This window comes from Dendropsophus ebraccatus, chromosome 6 (assembly GCF_027789765.1).
Source record: "Dendropsophus ebraccatus isolate aDenEbr1 chromosome 6, aDenEbr1.pat, whole genome shotgun sequence".
NCBI classification, from domain to species: Eukaryota; Metazoa; Chordata; class Amphibia; order Anura; family Hylidae; genus Dendropsophus; species Dendropsophus ebraccatus.
The window spans coordinates 145,452,511-145,470,926 of NC_091459.1; the positions used below are offsets into that span (position 1 = coordinate 145,452,511).

General features: G+C 41.2%; 1 protein-coding gene across 1 annotated transcript; it reads left to right on the forward strand.

The window, feature by feature from the left end:
- Positions 1 to 7,018: 7,018 nt before the first annotated feature.
- Positions 7,019 to 7,945, forward strand: LOC138795317 (olfactory receptor 10AG1-like). Its single transcript, XM_069974306.1, has one exon. The coding sequence runs from the start codon at positions 7,019 to 7,021 to the stop codon at positions 7,943 to 7,945; it is 927 nt and encodes a 308-aa protein (XP_069830407.1).
- Positions 7,946 to 18,416: the final 10,471 nt, after the last annotated feature.

Consider the following 18,416-nt stretch of genomic DNA (forward strand, 5'->3'; position numbering starts at 1 on the left):
GAAGAAGCGGAAATAAGACAGTCTTTGAGGATTTTCTTCAGAGCCAGGTACCATTGCTGGGCCTTTGTAGCAGTAAGTCAGAGTGGTGGGAGATGTTAAAAAAAAGGGTTGCGAGATTCTTCCGCAGGCTCTCGAGCCTCAGGAGTCTGGACAGGTATCGCCTGTACCAGGGCCTGAGGAAGAAACTTGAACGTCTTGTCTCGACTGGAGGTAGTCGTGATGATATCTCCAGAGTGAAAGCCTTGCTAATGAAGTGCCAGTATGATAGACATGCATCTTTGGTTTTTGAGAGGGATTACGGGAAGTACCGCTCGCCCGACCCTTACAGAAACTGCAAGATGTCAGTGAATAGTAAAATCGTCTCAGGACTGATTGATAGTACAGGATCCCTGAAAAGGTCCAGATCAGGGATCCTGGAGGTCGTCAGATCCTTTTACTCGCACCTCTTGGGAAGGAAGGATCTAGATCGGGATAAGGCCCTCAGCTTTCTTGACTGAAACCGTCCCTGAACCAGGGGTAGACCCCTCTCTTGACGTTTTGACAGAGATGATCCAAGAAGAGGAAGTCAAGGTGGCTATTGATGGTCTTGCCCTCAAGAAGTCACCCGGTCCAGATGGCTTAACATCTGAGTTCTATAAGACCTTTAAGGACTCTTTGGTACCCCTTTTGGCTGAGGTATTTAATGAGTGTCTCTCCTCGGGCACTCTGCCGAGGTCAATGAGGAGGTCAGCCTTGATCACCTTGTCAAAGGGTAAAGACCCGTCCCGCATTGAGAATTGGCGTCCCATAGCGCTTCTCAATGTGGACAGAAAGATTCTGGCAAAAGTGCTATTTAATCGGCTGGTGAAGTTTGCACCCCAGCTCCTTTCAGGGGCCCAGCATTGCTCTGTTCCAGGCCGCAGTACCTTTAGTATTAACCTGATCAAAACTTTCCTGCTCCCTTTGCTGATATATCTGGGCAGTGTTTGCATTTTGCCAGAGCCGCTCTGGACTCGGGTCTACAGTGTGTTCTTCCAACTGTTATGGGGGAATAGACTGAACCTAGTCAAGAGGGAGGTTACTTACCATACGAGGAGACAAGGGGGGTTGTGTATGGTCAACCCCGTGGTGTTCCTTGTGAATACCTTTCTTAAGACCAACATTGCAAACCTCTGGAAAGAGAGGGCTCCTCCGTGGGTATTCTCCTGTAGGGGATGGTTTCGGCCTTTCTTCCAGGAATGGGAGACAGGAGGGCAAGTGAAGGATCTCCGCACACCACACGGGCATCTTCCGGCTTATGCTACCCTGGTTCTGAAGGTCATTCATCGGTGGGGTTTGGGGATGTGGGAGATTAGGACTCGAGGAAATTCCTTTACAATAGGGTCCTGTCATCCCATTTCCAAAAACCGCTGGCGCTCAAGGATTGCCCAAGCCGGCATCTGGGGGTTTCTGGGGACTTTGGTACAAACAGAAAATCCTGGGCTGGTTCATGGACGTCTGTTATCATGTACTGGGGGCATGGGATGCAGGACCAGCTCAGGGCCCAAAAAAAAAAAATATTATAAAAATGTTTTGGTGTTTGGTGTAGGGCTCTATGTATATATTCATTTATGTATTTATTTGTGCATTTATTTATTTATTTATTTATTTTGTGGAACGCAACCGGACCAGGGGGTTAGTGTAGAGTATAGTTATGTTAGTTATTGTTAGTTAAGTTAAGTTTTATAGTGTTATTATTGAGGTGTTTGTGGGAAAGTCTAGTTTGCACGTGTGGGGGATAATACAGCGGTGCGTTTGGTGAGTGTGAGGCTGGACCAGCCAATACGTTTATGGACTTTTATGGACTTGTATATATTGTACAGTTATGTTATTTATATTATTGGTTTGTTGTTATGTTTTATATTTTTAAATAAAAGATCTACAGGATGTAACTTAGGATCAGTACAGGATCAGTAATGTAATATAGTATATAATATGTGACTCCATTCATTTATTTATGACAATGCCATAGAGAAAGCAAAAAGAATACACTGTTATGTAAAATAACTATGTATGTAGGGTCACTTTTAATATACTGTATAGAATAATACTAATACCACTTACAATACTGTCATTGTGCTACTATATATGTAGGATTAAACTCACTTTTAACCAACCTCAGTTTAGCAATAACCGTATACTGTACAGTCAGTGAAATGGCCAATGGTTAAATCATGTGTCTAGTATAACGTTCCAATAGAAAAGTTCCACCCATTTCCTTGCTGATCAGTACCAGGTTTAGACCATTCTATGAACTGATTCGGGCTCCAAGATGTTCGACACCAAGCATGAGATTGGTAGCATATTAGTCGTAATGATTCTCTCCTGATCTGGCACACCCTAACAAGATGAGGAGGATGCTGATTAAGAAGTGCTATTTCTGTCGCAGGATACTGACTTTGACAGCCAGGGGGGGTGTCAGCTCCAGTAAGGTGGGAAATAGGAGTGCAGGGCAGGCTAGGCAGGTACTGGTAGTGAGGGATTCAATTACTTGGGGGACAGACAGGGCAATCTGTCAAAAGACCAGGATCCTCGAACAGCGTGTTGTCTACCTAGCGGCTGAGTTCATTACATCGCGGATCGGGCTGACAGATTACTGGGAGGGGCTGGCAATGAACCAACAGTCATAATGCACATTGGCACCAATGATAAAGTTAGAGGTTACTGGAGTGCCCTAAAAATTTCAAGGACTAAGGCAGAAAGCTTAACACTAGGACCTCCAAGGTGATATTCTCTGAAATATTACCTGTACCACGAGCCACACCTGAGAGACAGCGGGAGATTAGAGAGGTAAATAAGTGGCTCAAGAGCTGGTGTAGGATAGAGGGGTTGGGGTTCATAGAGAACTGGACCGACTTCACTGTCGGTTACAGGCTGTATGATAGGGATGGACTGCATCTCAATGGGCTGGGGGAGAAGATGGCTAAAAGGTTGGAGGAGTGTTTAACCCCTTAACGACGCATGACAAGCATACTCGCCATACGGCTGTTAAAGGCAAACAGAGAGGGCTCCCGGCGTAAGCCCTCTCTGCAGCCCGTGGTGACCGGTTGCTATGTGCAGCTGGGGACCACAAGTATTAACCAGTGCGGCCGATCGTCGCTCCCGGCTGATTAACTATTTAAATGTAGCTGTCAAAGCTGACAGCTGCATTTAAATAGTCCTTGGCCCCCTGTCCCTGGTGTCTAGTGACGGAGGGGAGATACCTTCTACCGAGCCGGCCAGGGCTCAGCATCGGAACGACACTGATCCCGACTCTGCAATCAGTGCATCTGGTCTGCTGCACACCAGAATAATAGAGCACTGATCTGATGGATCAGTGCTCTATTATATACACAGCATTGATCTCAATAAGAGTGCTGTGTATATGGGAATGCTGTGTATATAAAAGTCCCTCGGGGGACTTATAATTGCTGTATGTAAAAAAAAAAAAAAAGTTTATTAAAATTTTATTAATAAAAAATCCCCTCCCCTAATAAAAGTTTAAATCAGCACCTTTTCCAATTTTATAAATAAAAATAAATAAACAAATATGGTATCGCCGCGTGCGTAATCACCCAAACTATTAAATTATCACATTCCTGATCTTGTATGGTAAACTGTGTAAGTGCAAAAACTCGCCAAAGTGCAAAATTGCGCATTTTTGTTTACATCAAATAAAAAAAATATAAAAAGTAATCAAAAAGTTGCATACAAATGATGGCGCAAAAAATTATACCTCACAAAGCATCATAGACCAAACAATAAAAGCTTTATAAGGATGGGAATAAAGCCATTTTAAACACATTCTGTAGGGGAAAATATGCAAGCGCAGTGGCCTTTTAAACGTGAGGGAGAAAAAAATGAAAGCACAAAAATGAAAACTGGCTCCGTCCTTAAAGGGTTAAACTAGGGATCGGGGGGAGGGCAACTGCAATATAGAAGGTGAAGACAAAATAGATGTAGAGCTGGGGCTAGATTATGGAACTGAGGGTGGAGCGGTAGGAGGGGATAGAACAGTCATTAGTAATAAGAGGGAAGGAAATATGGACAAACATATTGTATGTATACAAATGCTCGAAGCCTCACTAATAAAGCTGAGGAATTAGAGATGATAATGGTGGTAGAGGAATATGATATAGTGGGGATAAGTGAGACATGGCTGGATGAGAGCTATGACTGGGCGGTTAATCTGCAGGGTTAAAGTCTGTTCAGAAATGACTGTAAAAATAAGAAGGGGGGAGGGGTCTGTCTATATGTTACATCCTGCCTTAAACCCATTCTGCAGGAAGATATAGTGGAAGAAGCCGAAAATCTCCTAATAAGGCAAATAGATGTGGCAGTCATTATTAGGGGAGGGGGGGGCTATAACTACCCTTATATATAGACTGGAAAGCAGAAACCTGAAGCTCCAGCAAATGAAGCGAAGACTGGAAATAATAAAAGACAATTACATTTCCCACCTAGTACAGGTACCAACAACGAGACAGATTTTCAAAGGTAGAGGTGTGTGTGTGTGTGGCGGGATGGGGGGTGGGGCATGTAGATGTAAAATGCTTAGTAGGGGAGCTACAAAAACATTACTGTCACTGTCGTTATACCTTTTAAAATCTATATCAACAGTAGAAAACACAGCACCTCCTGTTTTTAGACTTTTTTTTCCTTCTGAGGTCGAAACACAGGAAGTCCCATGGTATTGACGGACACATTGAGCCGTGCTGTGTTCAGGCTCTTTTTTTAAAACCAGCACAAGACTAAAAAGCTTCAGGAGACTAGACGTGGATTTCTGGTAAGTAGAGCTTTGTTTAACAGAATAATAATAATAATAATAATAATAATAATAATAATAATAATAATAATAATAATAATAATAATAATAATAATAATAATAATATTATTAATTAATGTAAACTGTAAACTTGCCTTATATCACATCTACTGTTAAAGGTAAAGACTTTGAAAGTTATAATGACAGGGAAACTTTAAACTTCAGGAAGGCAAATTTCTAATAACTAAGAAAGGACCTTGGGGACATAGACTGGGGCAATTCCCTAAAAATAAAAGTACACAAGAGAAATGGGACATATTTAAGAGCATCCTGGGTAGATCTTGTGAACGACACATACACTATGGGAATAAAAGTTGTAGAAATAAGAGACAAGCAATGTGGTAACTTCAGCTGTAAGGGGGGAAATAAATGATAAGAAACAAGCATTCAGACTACTAACACAAGAAGGTAGTGGGGAAGCATTGAGCAACTATAGACAGAAGAATAGAATGTGTACAAAACAAATAACAAAAGAAAAGATTGCCACAGAAAGTATAAAGAATCCCCAAATGTTCTTTATAAATAATAAGAAACTTAAAAATGAAAATGATGGTCCCTTCAAAAATAATCTGGGTGTAATGGTGGAAGGGGATGAGGAAAAGGCCAATCTACTAAATACATTCTTCTCTACTGTATTCACAGAGGAGAATCCCATAACAGATGACATGACTAGGGATAATGTAAATCCTCCCATAATTCTCACCTTCCTAACACAAGTAAAGCAGTGTCTTAAAAATATTAAAATCCACAAATTCCTGGGCCCAGAAGGTGTGAATGTACTGTGTTAGACAAACCCGTATTCCTAATATCTAAAGATTCTATAATAACAGAAATTGTCCCACATGACTGGCACATAACTAATGTGGTACCAATATTCAAGAAGGGGTCAAAAATGATCCTGGATCTGTGGAGCTCAGCCAGAGTGACCATAGGATTCTTGGCCACCTCAATTACAAAGTTCTTCTCCCGTAATTGCCCAGTTGGGACAGCCGCTCTATGAAGAGTCCTGATTAGAGATGAGCGAACCGGGTTCGGGTTCGAGCCGATCCGAACCGGAACGTTCGGTATTTGATTAGCTGGGGCTGCTGAACTTGGATACAGCTCTAAGGTTGTCTGGAAAACATGGATACAGCCAATGACTATATCCATGATTTCCACATAGCCTTAGGGCTTTATCCAACTTCAGCAGCCGCCGCTAATCAAATGCCGAAAGTTCGGGTTCGGATCGTCTCGAACCCAAACCCGGTTCGCTCATCTCTAGTCCTGATTGTTCGATACTTCTTTGGTACAAGAGTTATGGAGGTTGCTTTGTTTATAGGAACTTTCAGTGCAGCAAAATGTTTTTATCTCCAGATCTGCCCAGACACAATCCTGTCTCTGAGCTCTATAGGCCGTTCTTCCCTTCTCATGACTTGGCTTTTCCAATATCTACTGTTAGCTGTACTCAATAAACACAGCACTGTGTCTTTCCAACTCCAATTTGCTGAGGAGAGGTGGACTCCATGAAAGGTGCAAAAACATCTCATAGATGGTCAGGAGAAATAGGAGGAGCTTAATGTCACGTGTCATAGCATTATGGGGCGTCGAGAGAAGATTGATGGGGGAGCTTGATTTGTTTAAATTTTAAGACCTTAAAATAACAAAATGTGAAAATGTGTATTCTTTCGATACATGGTATAAAGCACAATATTTTATGATGGGGAATGTAAAGACACAGGTCATCACCTACAGGGACAGTCTGCTAGATGGTTAGTTGTCTCCAGCATCCAAAGTGTACAGTACTGATTTGGAGACAGGGATGGAATACTGTCAATACTACATCATCTACACTGCAGGATGAAAATGATTACTTTGGGTTTAGCCATGTTCCATCAACAGGGACTCTAAGAAGAAGCAGAGGCAAAGCTTTTGGCAGACATTTACCCTCTACTTCTTCCTTGTTGAGTTTTTAATGACAGAATTACCAAAAAACACAATGTGGTGGAACCTTTTTCTTACTATTGATGTACAGTAGTTTTTTTTTTATTTTTAAGTGGAACATCCTACTATATGCGAGGTCTGGGCACAGTGCTGGGCTACATCAACTAGTAATGTCCTTTCAATGGAAAAGCAATATGTGCTATACAATACATGTACCGTACACACAAAACGTTTTCTAATTTCCTTAACCAGAATACACAGTACTCCTTCTAAAGAATGGATCCAAAGAACCGGACTCTGGCCATTGAACTTATTCTACTGGGATTTTCCAAGGATCTGAAGACAAACCTTCTGTTATTTGTAATATTTTTGCTCATTTATTTGGTATCTCTTAATGCAAATTGTCTCATTCTGTTTCTGGTTCTATCTAGCAAAAATTTACATATGCCTATGTATTTTTTTCTTTGCATTTTGTCATGTATGGACTTGTGTATCACGTCATCGGTTATCCCCCGATTCTTAGTAGACCTCATATCTGGTCGGAGGATCATCTCACTAGCCGCCTGTACAGTACAGTTCTATATTATACTTTTGATGGGAGGAACAGAGTGTCTACTCTTAACCCTAATGGCTTATGATCGATACGTCGCCATCTGCCGTCCGCTCCACTATCCAGTTCTGATGAGGTGGAGTAATTGCTATCGGATGACGGCTTCTGCCTGGATCTTGGGTTTTGTGATATTTATTCTTCCATCTTTTGGAAATCCTGTCAGACTTTGCTATCCAAACCAGATTAACCATTTCATGTGTGAGGTTCTAGCTGTCATCCAATTGGCTTGTGAAGACATCAATTCCAGTGACGTTTCAATACAGCTAACTTGTTTTATTGCCCTTTTTGTCCCTTTTTTGCTCATCATAGTATCATATATTTGCATTTTATGCTCCATATTGAAAATCAAGTCTGCAGGAAGGGCTAAGGCCTTCTCCACCTGCAGCTCCCATGTTACGGTGGTGGTCCTATTTTTCGGGACAGCAGTTGTCATGTACTTCAGGCCATCATCCAAGTACTCGACCAATTATGGGAAATATTTTTCTTTGTTTTCTAACGTTATCTGCCCAACATTGAACCCACTTATCTATTGTCTTAATAATAAAGATGTTAAAGAAGCTCAGAGAAAAATGTTCTCCAGGTTTGGACTTTAGGTTTTCAGAAGCTCAATAGCTTTTCTATATGAATAAACTACTATATCATTGAGCTCAGGTGCTTCAGCCATACTCATTGCATAAAATCAAGCACAGAGCCATGTGGTCTTCACAGACGAATTTGATAGTACAGTGGTGCCTTGGATTAGGAGCATCATTTGTTCGGGGACCGCGCTAGTACTACAAATTCACTATTAAACCAAAGCAAATTTTCCCATAAGAAATCACTGATTTGCAGACAATTGGTTCCACACCCCAAAAATAATTTTTTATTACTTTTTATAACTTTTCTATTCAGCATATTGTGAATGGCTGAGTGTAAGTGCAGGCACATTATAGAAGCAGTGTGCATAGCTGAATGTGAGTGTAGGCATATTATAGCAGGAATGGAAAGGATGGGAAACACAAGGGCGGACAGAGACTGCAGGGAGCATGAAGGAATGAGCAGGGCAGATGTTGGCACATACATGCAGCGCTCTCTGTCCGGGGAGAGAGGGGTTACAGCTATGGAAAGATTACCTGTACAGTCCTGTCCCCTGATGTGAGCCCCAGCCTGAAGTGGATCTGCTATGATTTGGAAGGTGAGGGAGACTTCTTGGGTCAGAGTACAGTGCTGTAGACCCCGCTATGCAGACATGCCCCTCCTCCACTCCCTCTCCCACCCAGTACAGGGAGCTCTTAAACCAAAGCATTGTTCCTAAACCAAGTTACAATTTTGAAACACTGTGAGCTCTTATTGCAAAAACATTCTTAATCCAAGTTACTCTTAAACCGAGGTACCACTGTAGTAGTAGTATGGCTTATACTGAAAAGCTCAATAACTATATCAGTTGATGCTAGTTGATTCCATTACATTACTCCATAATCTCCATCTGCCATGGTCTACTGTTATTTATTACTGTGAACTGGAAGGTCCTAGAAGTAAAACCGCTAAGTCATGAAGCGTGAGACCATGCAAACTAACATAACATGGCCACTGTTGAAGTGTGTCCTCTTTTATGTGACTGCAGAATGTTACACTAGAGTTCTATAGTTATGCACAACACATTACAACATTGGAAAACCACTTTCCGAGGATAAGAATCATGAGTACACCCGTCCTACTCCAACAAGCCTAAAGAGAGGAATTAGCAGCCAAGCATTACTGGGCAAATGGGAAAGATTACTTATTATTTAGGGTAACTGTCATGGACAGCCTAGCAGCTCAATGGTTGGCTCTGCTTTGTTGAAGCAATGGGATCCCTGGATCAAATCTGAATATCTACATGGTTTGAATGGTCCCCCCTGTGTTTGTGGGGGTTTATTTCCGATTTCTAAAAACATAGAGATAGGTTAATATATTTAGTATTTAAAAAAAGTCTCAATGGGGACAAAGACTGAAGTGAGTGATGCACTATCTTTGGGTTTATTTGTTCTCTCCTGAATAGGTTACCGCCAGTGCCCGATGCTGCGCTGCTGTACTTCTGATTTGCTGCCGATTCCTGTGTTCCTGATATGGCCTGCTAAGCCCCCAGTGGTGTGACTGCCACTGATGAGGATCCAGACCTGTCAATGCTCAGGTAGGGCGTCAGTCACAGAAATCTTTGCACCCCGAAATCTGCAGTGTGCTTTAGTCACCAGAATCGGTTGGAGAAGCTTGCTCTTTTCCACATGTGCCCCGCTGCAGCTTGTCAGCACTTAAGAGTAAAACCAACGGCTGGTTTTCCCAGTTTTCCGCCTTGGGCTTTAACTACTGAATGTGCCGCAGCCTAATGAATTTCTTCTTACAGGTTTCTTTTCAAACACAACTGAATCTAAACTTGTCAGAACCCGCTACAGCACAGTGCCATACATATTGTACAGGTCCCTTCTAGGTAGTCCATCCTGACACTATTCAAGTCCAACTAAGTAACCAGCGACTGTCATCTAGTAAATTGACTTTTAAGTGATTAACCCCTTCATGACCGAAACTTTTTTTTTTTTTTTCTGTTTTTCATTCACGCTGTTAATTGTGCAGGAACAATATTGTTAAATTTTAATAGATTGGTTAATTCCACATGCTATGATATGTAATATGTTTATTTATTTTTTTATACTTTTATTTGTATAAGGGGAAAAGGGGTAGTATAAATCTTTATTGGGGCATTTTTTAAACAAATATGTTTTAAAACTTTTTTTATTATTATTATTTTTTTTACACATTTTGTATTGCATGTATGCGTCCCTTAGTCCATATATGCAATGCTCTGATTGCATATACTGATGAATGCTATGCCATAGCATAGCATTCATCAGTATTGTCGGCGATCTGTACATAGAGTCTGCCTTAGAGCAGACTCTATGAACAGATTAAAGATCGGACAGGACGGAGGTAAGTGGCTTATCCACTTTGTTGCATCAGTCACTGACAGGTCTTTGTCCTTTCTATTAGTTGTATATTATATATTTGATGTAATAAGTTGTATTTATGTAAGTTATTTAGTGCATCCTCTGTTTCACGTGTGACTGGCAGACAGGGAATGAGTTACAGATAGTGTTGAGCGAGCACTAGAATGCTTGAGTGCTTGTTACTTGAGTAAAGTGCTCGACTCAAGTGGGAGGTTAAAGCATTTAAACAGGTTCCCCCTGCTCGGCACAGTGGAGGCTGCCTGGTTCACCTTCAGGAGATGTGTTAGGGAAATATACAAAAATTAAATAAAAAAATGCAAAAGGGTACTGCAAGACCAGCGCCTGTGCATCTCCATTTTTGTCTTCTTGTGGATTGATTTCTGAGCCCTTTGGATCTTGCTTTGATACCAGTCATCTGGAATAGAGAGCAGGCAGCAGACTGTGTCTACCCCATGCATACCACTGGCAGCGCCATGCTCCGACCACCTAAGGTGAGCAGCAGGACATTAGTCAATTTTATTCAAACTGCAGAATCAAGCTATGTGCACCACAAACCCCCATCAGTGTCTTCTATTTTTCTTCCCATATACCAAGTGTGGCACACATAGCGGCATTGTTCTCATCCTGCAGCTCACGCTCTTTCTCATCCATGGCTGTGCATGATACCAGAAGACCTAGCCATTCATAACTACAACCACCACGTCACCTCTGAACCTATTCCACCCTGGGTCACTGCACATGCATAAGCCTTTTTTTTCCCAAGTACACGAGAAAAAGTTCTAAAAGGTTTTGGAATGAACAAGTCCAGACTTCACCACCATTGAGATACTGTGATAGGATTTTAGGAGAAAGAAGCATTAACCCCTAAACATCAGTGAACTGAAAAAATCGTACAGAAAGTTAACCAAAAAATACTAAGAAACTCCTTCAAAAACATCTGCTGAGCATTATTGCAACTAGTTGGTTTTACTTGTTAATGAACTATATTTATTTTCCCACCAGATTTGTTGGTTATTTTTGGATAAGAAATGACAGAGTATTAAAGTTGGTGCAACCTACACGTAACCCAAGATAAACAGGTCAATAACCTCTGTAAATCCCTCGAGTCATGTCATTAGATCTTCTCCACACTGACATTAGAGGGTTGTAATTGATCCCGAGAGACAACCATGTTTATGTATACATACAGTTGCTTGCCTGATGTTTGGTTACACAGCAGTTTATTCCCGCTGCCCTTAGAATAAGGATGGAGGATTTTCTTAGAAGAAAGACCTATCCACCAGTCGGCAGTCATGAGATGTAACCATCAAACAAGCCTCAGCACCTTTCTTTGTGCGCGGTGTAATTCTATCTCACATATTAATTCATTTCTTTACAGACACCTACTGATCATGATCTCCAGAGAGACTTTACTCCTCTTATTATAGATTCCAGAACATTCTAAAGAACAAGGGGAAAAAAAACATCAAAACTCTTCTATCGTTTCAGTGTTATAATTTAATTACCACCCCGATGGCTGCAGCTTCTCCGCTCATTGCCCCACAACAATAATTCATGCTTTTTGCTGAACGTAATCCGCTATAGAATAACACAATAGGGAAAATGTTTAGTTTTTTTTTTTCTTTTGCATAAAACATACAGAGAAATAAGAATATTTTCTACTAAACTAAATGTCAATTTACACGGACCATGAGTCGTCCACTGTCGAAAGAAATTTGAGACTTGTTGGCTAGTAGCGTCTTTCACTGTTGTGCGTATATCAAGTTCAGTAAAAAGCTGAGGGCACTCACCGGATTGTAACGATACTTCTTTCATTTCGACATATGTTAAAGGGGTTATCCAGCGCTACAAAAACATGGCCACTTTTCCCCCTCTCTTGTCTCTAGTTCAGGTGTGGTTTGCAATTAAGCTCCATTTACTTCAATGTAACTGAGTTCCAAACCCCACCCAAACTGGAGACAAGAGAGGGGGAAAAGTGGCCATGTTTTTGTAGCGCTGGATAACCCCTTTAAAAGGTTTGTTGACACATGTCACTATTCAGTAGATGACAAACCACTTCAAATGTACAACACAGACAGGACGTCCATTTCGTGCGCATGCGCGCTTCATCAGATATTAGTCAGATTTAATGATAACCCATTAGTTACCAGACTGGTCACGAATGTTGGGGGAGACACGTCCTGATATTATTTGTCTTTTATCGCTAATACCCATTGGTGGGGATGAGTAAGGTGTAAATTAGAAATCATCCAAAGGAATTGTTTTTCCACAAGCCTCTGTGATTCTGGTGAAATTACCCCCCCCCCCCCTCGGAGGTATAACCAGTATCTGTTCTGCAAGGTGAGGATATCTGTTCAGCTAGTACATTTACTTCATTAGAAATCACGACCTTTAACAAATGTGAATATGTACCATGAATCCCAAACAGCATCTGGTAAGGTAGACTTCTCAGACAATCACTGGGAGGGAGTCGAGCAGCAGGGAAGAGGGGGGACCTTTCCTGCTCCCCTGATAACTGAGTCTATTTTACATAAATACATAGAACAGGACAGATAATGTCATGATGTCCTGATTTGTGCAAAATTGCCATAAAAACAGTGATTTTTTGCAAATCATGGCGGAAGTGTAGCCAGGAGACAGTACACCGCTGAAATTATAGGTCTTTTTGGGTGGTCATGGGCCCCCTAGGAGCTCAGGGCCCCGAAACGCCCCTATTATAATCCACTACTGCTCCAGCCGTATCCCCCGCTCCCCCGACGAGCCTGATCTAACAGGCGTAAATCATGGCAGAAATCTACACCTGCTCTACACACCCTGAGTGTTTGGGTTCAGATAGCATTACCGAACCCGAAAATTTAGCTTGGTTGGCCCAACAGTACTGAGGACTACTACTCAGAACCGGTTTCCTAGTCACTTTTACAAGGAAGGATCTGTGTGTTCACCATTATGGGTTGAGGACTTTTGTTGGGAATTTTTGCACTAGGTTTTGTGTTCTTCGTCTTTGTTAGTTATGTCCTTCAGTTAAATATTCGGTATATATTATATAATATCTGAAATGTTCTTTACTTGCATATCTTTCAGAACTTCTGAATATGGAGGCAAGGAATCAGACTGTGGCCACTGAACTTATTCTACTGGGATTTTCCGAGGATCTAAAGACAAACATTATATTATTTGTGGTATTTTTGCTAATTTTTTTGGTATCGCTTAATACAAATGGTCTAATTTTGTACCTGGTTCTTAGTAACTCCACCTTACATATTCCAATGTATTATTTCCTCTGCATTTTATCAATTTTGGACTTGTGCACGACATCATCAATTCTACCCAGATTGTTGGTAGACCTCATATCCGGCCAGAGGATCATCTCACTCGCCGCCTGCTCAGCACAGCTCTATATGATTCTTCTGCTGAGTGGCTTTGAGTGTCTCCTCCTTGCCCTAATGGCTTATGATCGATACCTTGCCATCTGCCGTCCTCTCCACTATCCTATTCTGATGAGGTGGAGCAATTGCTATCGGATGACGGCTCTTGTTTCAATCTTGACCTTTTTTATTTTCGGTCTTCCGTGCTTGGGGGATCCTATCAATTTGTGCTATCCCAACCAGATAAACCACTTCATGTGTGAGGTTCTGGCCATCACTCAGGTGTCTTGTGGAGACATCTATGCTAAAATAGTTAAAATTGTCATCGCTTGTTTCCTTGCGCTTTTTCTCCCTTTATCGTTTATCATGGTGTCCTATGCCTGTATTCTATCCGCAGTACTAAAATTGAGATCTGCCAGTCAGGCTAAAGCCTTCTCCACCTGCAGCTCCCATGTTATGGTGGTACTCTTATTCTATGGTACATCGGTTATCATGTATTTTGGTCCAACAACTAAGTACTCAACAACTTACGGGAAATATTTTTCACTTTTCACTAACGTTATCTGCCCAACACTGAACCCACTAATATACTGCCTTAAAAATAAAGACGTTAAACAAGCTCAGAGCAAAGTTTTTTCCCAATTTGGGCATTTATTTTCCCTCAAGAGTGGGTGATTATTGGAGAAGTCTTTTCTTACTGACAGCTTGTAGGAGAAGGATGGACAATGTTGTTGTTTTTTTTTTTACCAGTTTAAGGCAGCATTAACCTCTTAAGGACGCATTACGTAACAGTACGTCATGCGTCCGCAAGAGGTGTTCAGAGTGGGGCCGTGCAGTGACCCCGCTCTGAACCGCCGCGATTCCGGGTGCCGCGTGTAGTGTGGTGTCTAGTGGGGTGGATCGATCCACACATTTATGCCGGCCGGGTGTTAGCTCCAAAATGGCGCTGATCCCGGCTCGGCACTCGGATGCTTTCGGCTGCAGCTGCATCCGAGTGCCAATCTCATTGATCTTTGCTGTATAAGTATACAGCAAAGATCTCAATGAGAGATCAGTATACTTATACTAGAAGTGTTGTTATTAGTAAAAAGCCCCCTCCCCTAATAGAAGTTTGAATCACCCCCCTTTTCCCATGTTTTAAATAAAAGTAAATAAATAAATAAACATGTTTGGTATCGCAGCGTGCGTAATCGCAAGAACTATTAATTAATCACATTACTGATCTCGCACAGTAATTTTTTGGCATTTTTATTACATAAAAAATGTAATAAAAAGTGATCAAAAAGTGTACTTTATGCAAAAATTCAGCCTGTCATTGCAAAGAACCATTAGTGACACAAAAAATAAGGGCTCATGTGGCTTTCTAGGTGGCAAAATGCAAGTGCTATGGCCTTTTAGGCCAGGTTCAGACTATGTAACTGTGCGGCTGTATTTGCGGCTGTAATTGTGCGGCGGTATTTTTGGTGGTTCATGCGTACGCTGGAAAGTATAGGATATACGGCTGCACAGTGCACACTATGTATGAATCTACGGCCCGATCGTAAACAAACCCGTAAAAAATGAACAAGACCATTGTTTGCGGCTGGAAATGCGGCCGAGGATTGACAGGTGGTCCGTACGGAGTACTTCAAAAATAGCCGGCAATGATGCCGAATGCCGATGCCTCTAATAGTTAATATATTAAATTAATAAAACACATTTTCTTTGTAATAAAGTCCCTTTCGTTGGTCAATAATTTAATTCTAACGAATCCATCATTTGGCAATGAAATATACTGTTAAAATAAATAGATATATAAATAAATGTATATTTATATATATATTTATTTTTTGACAGTATATTTAATTGCACAATGATGGATTCGTTAGAATTAAATTATTGACCAACGAAACGGAATTTATTTCAACGAAAATGTGTTTTATTAATTAAATATTAATTAGTACAGGAAGCTCCATAAGCCGTTAATTTTTTTTTTAATGTTTTTTTTTATATAAAATGGTCAATGAGGGGTGTGGGGGTGTTTTTATTTGAATAAAAAAAAATTTTAACTTGTGTCTTGTCTTTATTTCTTTACTTTATAGACTTAGTAGTGGAAGCCTTCTAATAGACGGAATCCATTACTAAGTTGGGGACTAGTGTTAGCCGGTATAAAATGGCTAACACTAACCCCCCATTATTACCCCAGTACCCAATGCCACCAGGGGTACTGGGAAGATCCGGGTGCCAGTGGTCCCGGAGCGTCAAAATTGGCGCTCCTGGACCGGGTGGCAGCAGGCTGGTAAGATTTAGGCTGGGGAGGGCCTAAACCAATGGCTCTTCCCACCCTGGTGTTACCAGGCTGCTGTTGTTTGGTTTTTAACCCGGCTGGTTATAAAAATAGGGGGGACCCTATGCGTTTTTTTTTTATTATTTATTTATTTAAACATACAGCAGCTGATCAGTACTGGAAGAATGGAGTTATTCTTAATAGAAGTAAATTACAAATCTCTGGCACTTGCTGGGAACAGTTGATTTGAAAGAATATATTATTATTATTATTATTATTATTATTTCTTTCTTTCTTTTCTTTTTTTTGTGAACAGCCCCTTTAATAGAGTATAATTGTCGTAATTGGTAATGAAGGACGGTAATCAATAAATGTTAGAGATTGGGAATACAAGTGGAGTAGAGACAATGCTCTTTTCTCTTAAAACTTCCCTGAAATAGCTCTTTGATCCTTAATAGAGATAAGTAAGTATGCTCTATCCAGTATAGTATTCACTTGAGTATTGAACTACTCGAAAGTACTGAATGCTATGTAGGTGCTTTTTACAATAAGTTAGTTGAACGGCTGCAGAGCATACTGCATTTCCAGAGCCGTAATAAAATCTACCTGTCACAAGCTGCAATAGTGAAGACACCTAGAAGACCACTCCAGTATGCATCATCGTCTGACCGTGTCTCCGTTTCCATGAGGATCCAATAATACTTTAAACCACATGGGTGGGAGCGGGGGAAGTGAACTTACTGGAGCGGTCTTCTAGCTGTCTATCACAGCTCAGCCAATCAGCGGCTATGGCGGGACTTTAGCTGCTGATTGGCTCAGCAGGTTTTCACTGAGAGCGGGACTGAAGCCAGTACCAGAGGGAATCAGAAGGAGTGTGGACAGGTTAGTAGGACTGCTTTATATTTTTATACTGTAGCAGCTACTATGATGGTGTGCAAGACATGATATTACTGTGACGGTATGCAGGCAAATGACTGGAGAGTTCTAATGTGTCTTGCGGAAACCTATTACATTTTTTGTTCTAATTTTTGTATATTTTATTTAAACATCCCTTCAAGGGACAAAATATGCGAAATTTAAAGAAGAAGTCTGGCGAAAATTTTTATTAAAGTATTGTATTGCCCCCCAAAAGTTAAACAAATCCCCAATATACACTTATTACGGGAAGTTCTTTTTTCCCTGCACTTTCTACTACATCAAGGCTTCACTTCCTGGATAACATGGTGATGTCACTTCCTGGATAACATGGTGATGTCACTTCCTGGATAACATGGTGATGTCACTTCCTGGATAACATGGTAATGTCACTTCCTGGATAACATGGTGATGTCACTTCCTGGATAACATAGGGATGTCACTTCCTTGATAACATGGGGATGTCACTTCCTGGATAACATGTCATGTCACTTCCTGGATGAAATGGTGATTTTACTTCCTGGAGAATATGGTGATGTAACGACCTGACTCCCAGAGCTGTGCGGGCTGTGGCTGCTGGAGAGGATGATGACAGGGGACACTGAGGGTCACAGGGCACTGGAGGGACACTGAGCATCCCTTTGCCATCATCCCCTCCAGCAGCCCCAGCCCGCGCAGCGCTGGAAGCTGGGTCGTGATATCACCATGTTATCCAGGAAGTGACATCACCATGTTATTCAGGAAAAGACATCACCATGTTATCCAGGAAGTGACATCACCATGTTATCCAGGAAGTGACATCACCATGTTATTCAGGAAGTGACATCACCATGTTATCCATGAAGTGACATCACCATGTTACCCAGGAAGTGACATCACCATGTTATCCAGGAAGTGACATCACCATGTTATTCAGGAAGTGACATCACCATGTCATCCAGGAAGTGACATCACCATGTTATTCAGGAAGTGAAGCCTTGATGCAGTAGAAAGTGCAGGGAAAAAAGAACTAAGCATTTCCAGTAATAAGTGTATATTGAGGATTTGTGGGGGGCAATATAATACTTTAATAAAAAATTTCACTGGACTTCTCCTTTAAATGATAACCTGCTGTTATGTTCCTATAGGGCCACCTATAGGGTACTTTTCTTACCCATATTCTTGAAGCCATTTTTCTAAAATCCTTTGTTTTACCAAATTAGTCAATGTGGTGGACTGGAACGGTGCTACAACTCTTGCCACCGCCCACCAAACCCAACGCATGAATATTTATTCAGCCGTATATTCATAAGGAAGTAGTCGGCTGGTAGGGGGCATCGGTGCACCGAGAGCTGTAGTACCACCCCCAGTGCACCAAGCAACTTAATTTACAAATCAATTAAATGCAGGATTTAACAACCATGGTAAGAAAATTACCTTCATTCTCAGTGTCCCCGGCCCTAAATAACATGACAGCAGGTTCAAGTCTTCTCCCCTGCCCCTACAAACTCTAATAAGAACAAAGAATATTAGGATGTAATTGGATTCCAATTCATATTCAACATATGGTGGTGTATAG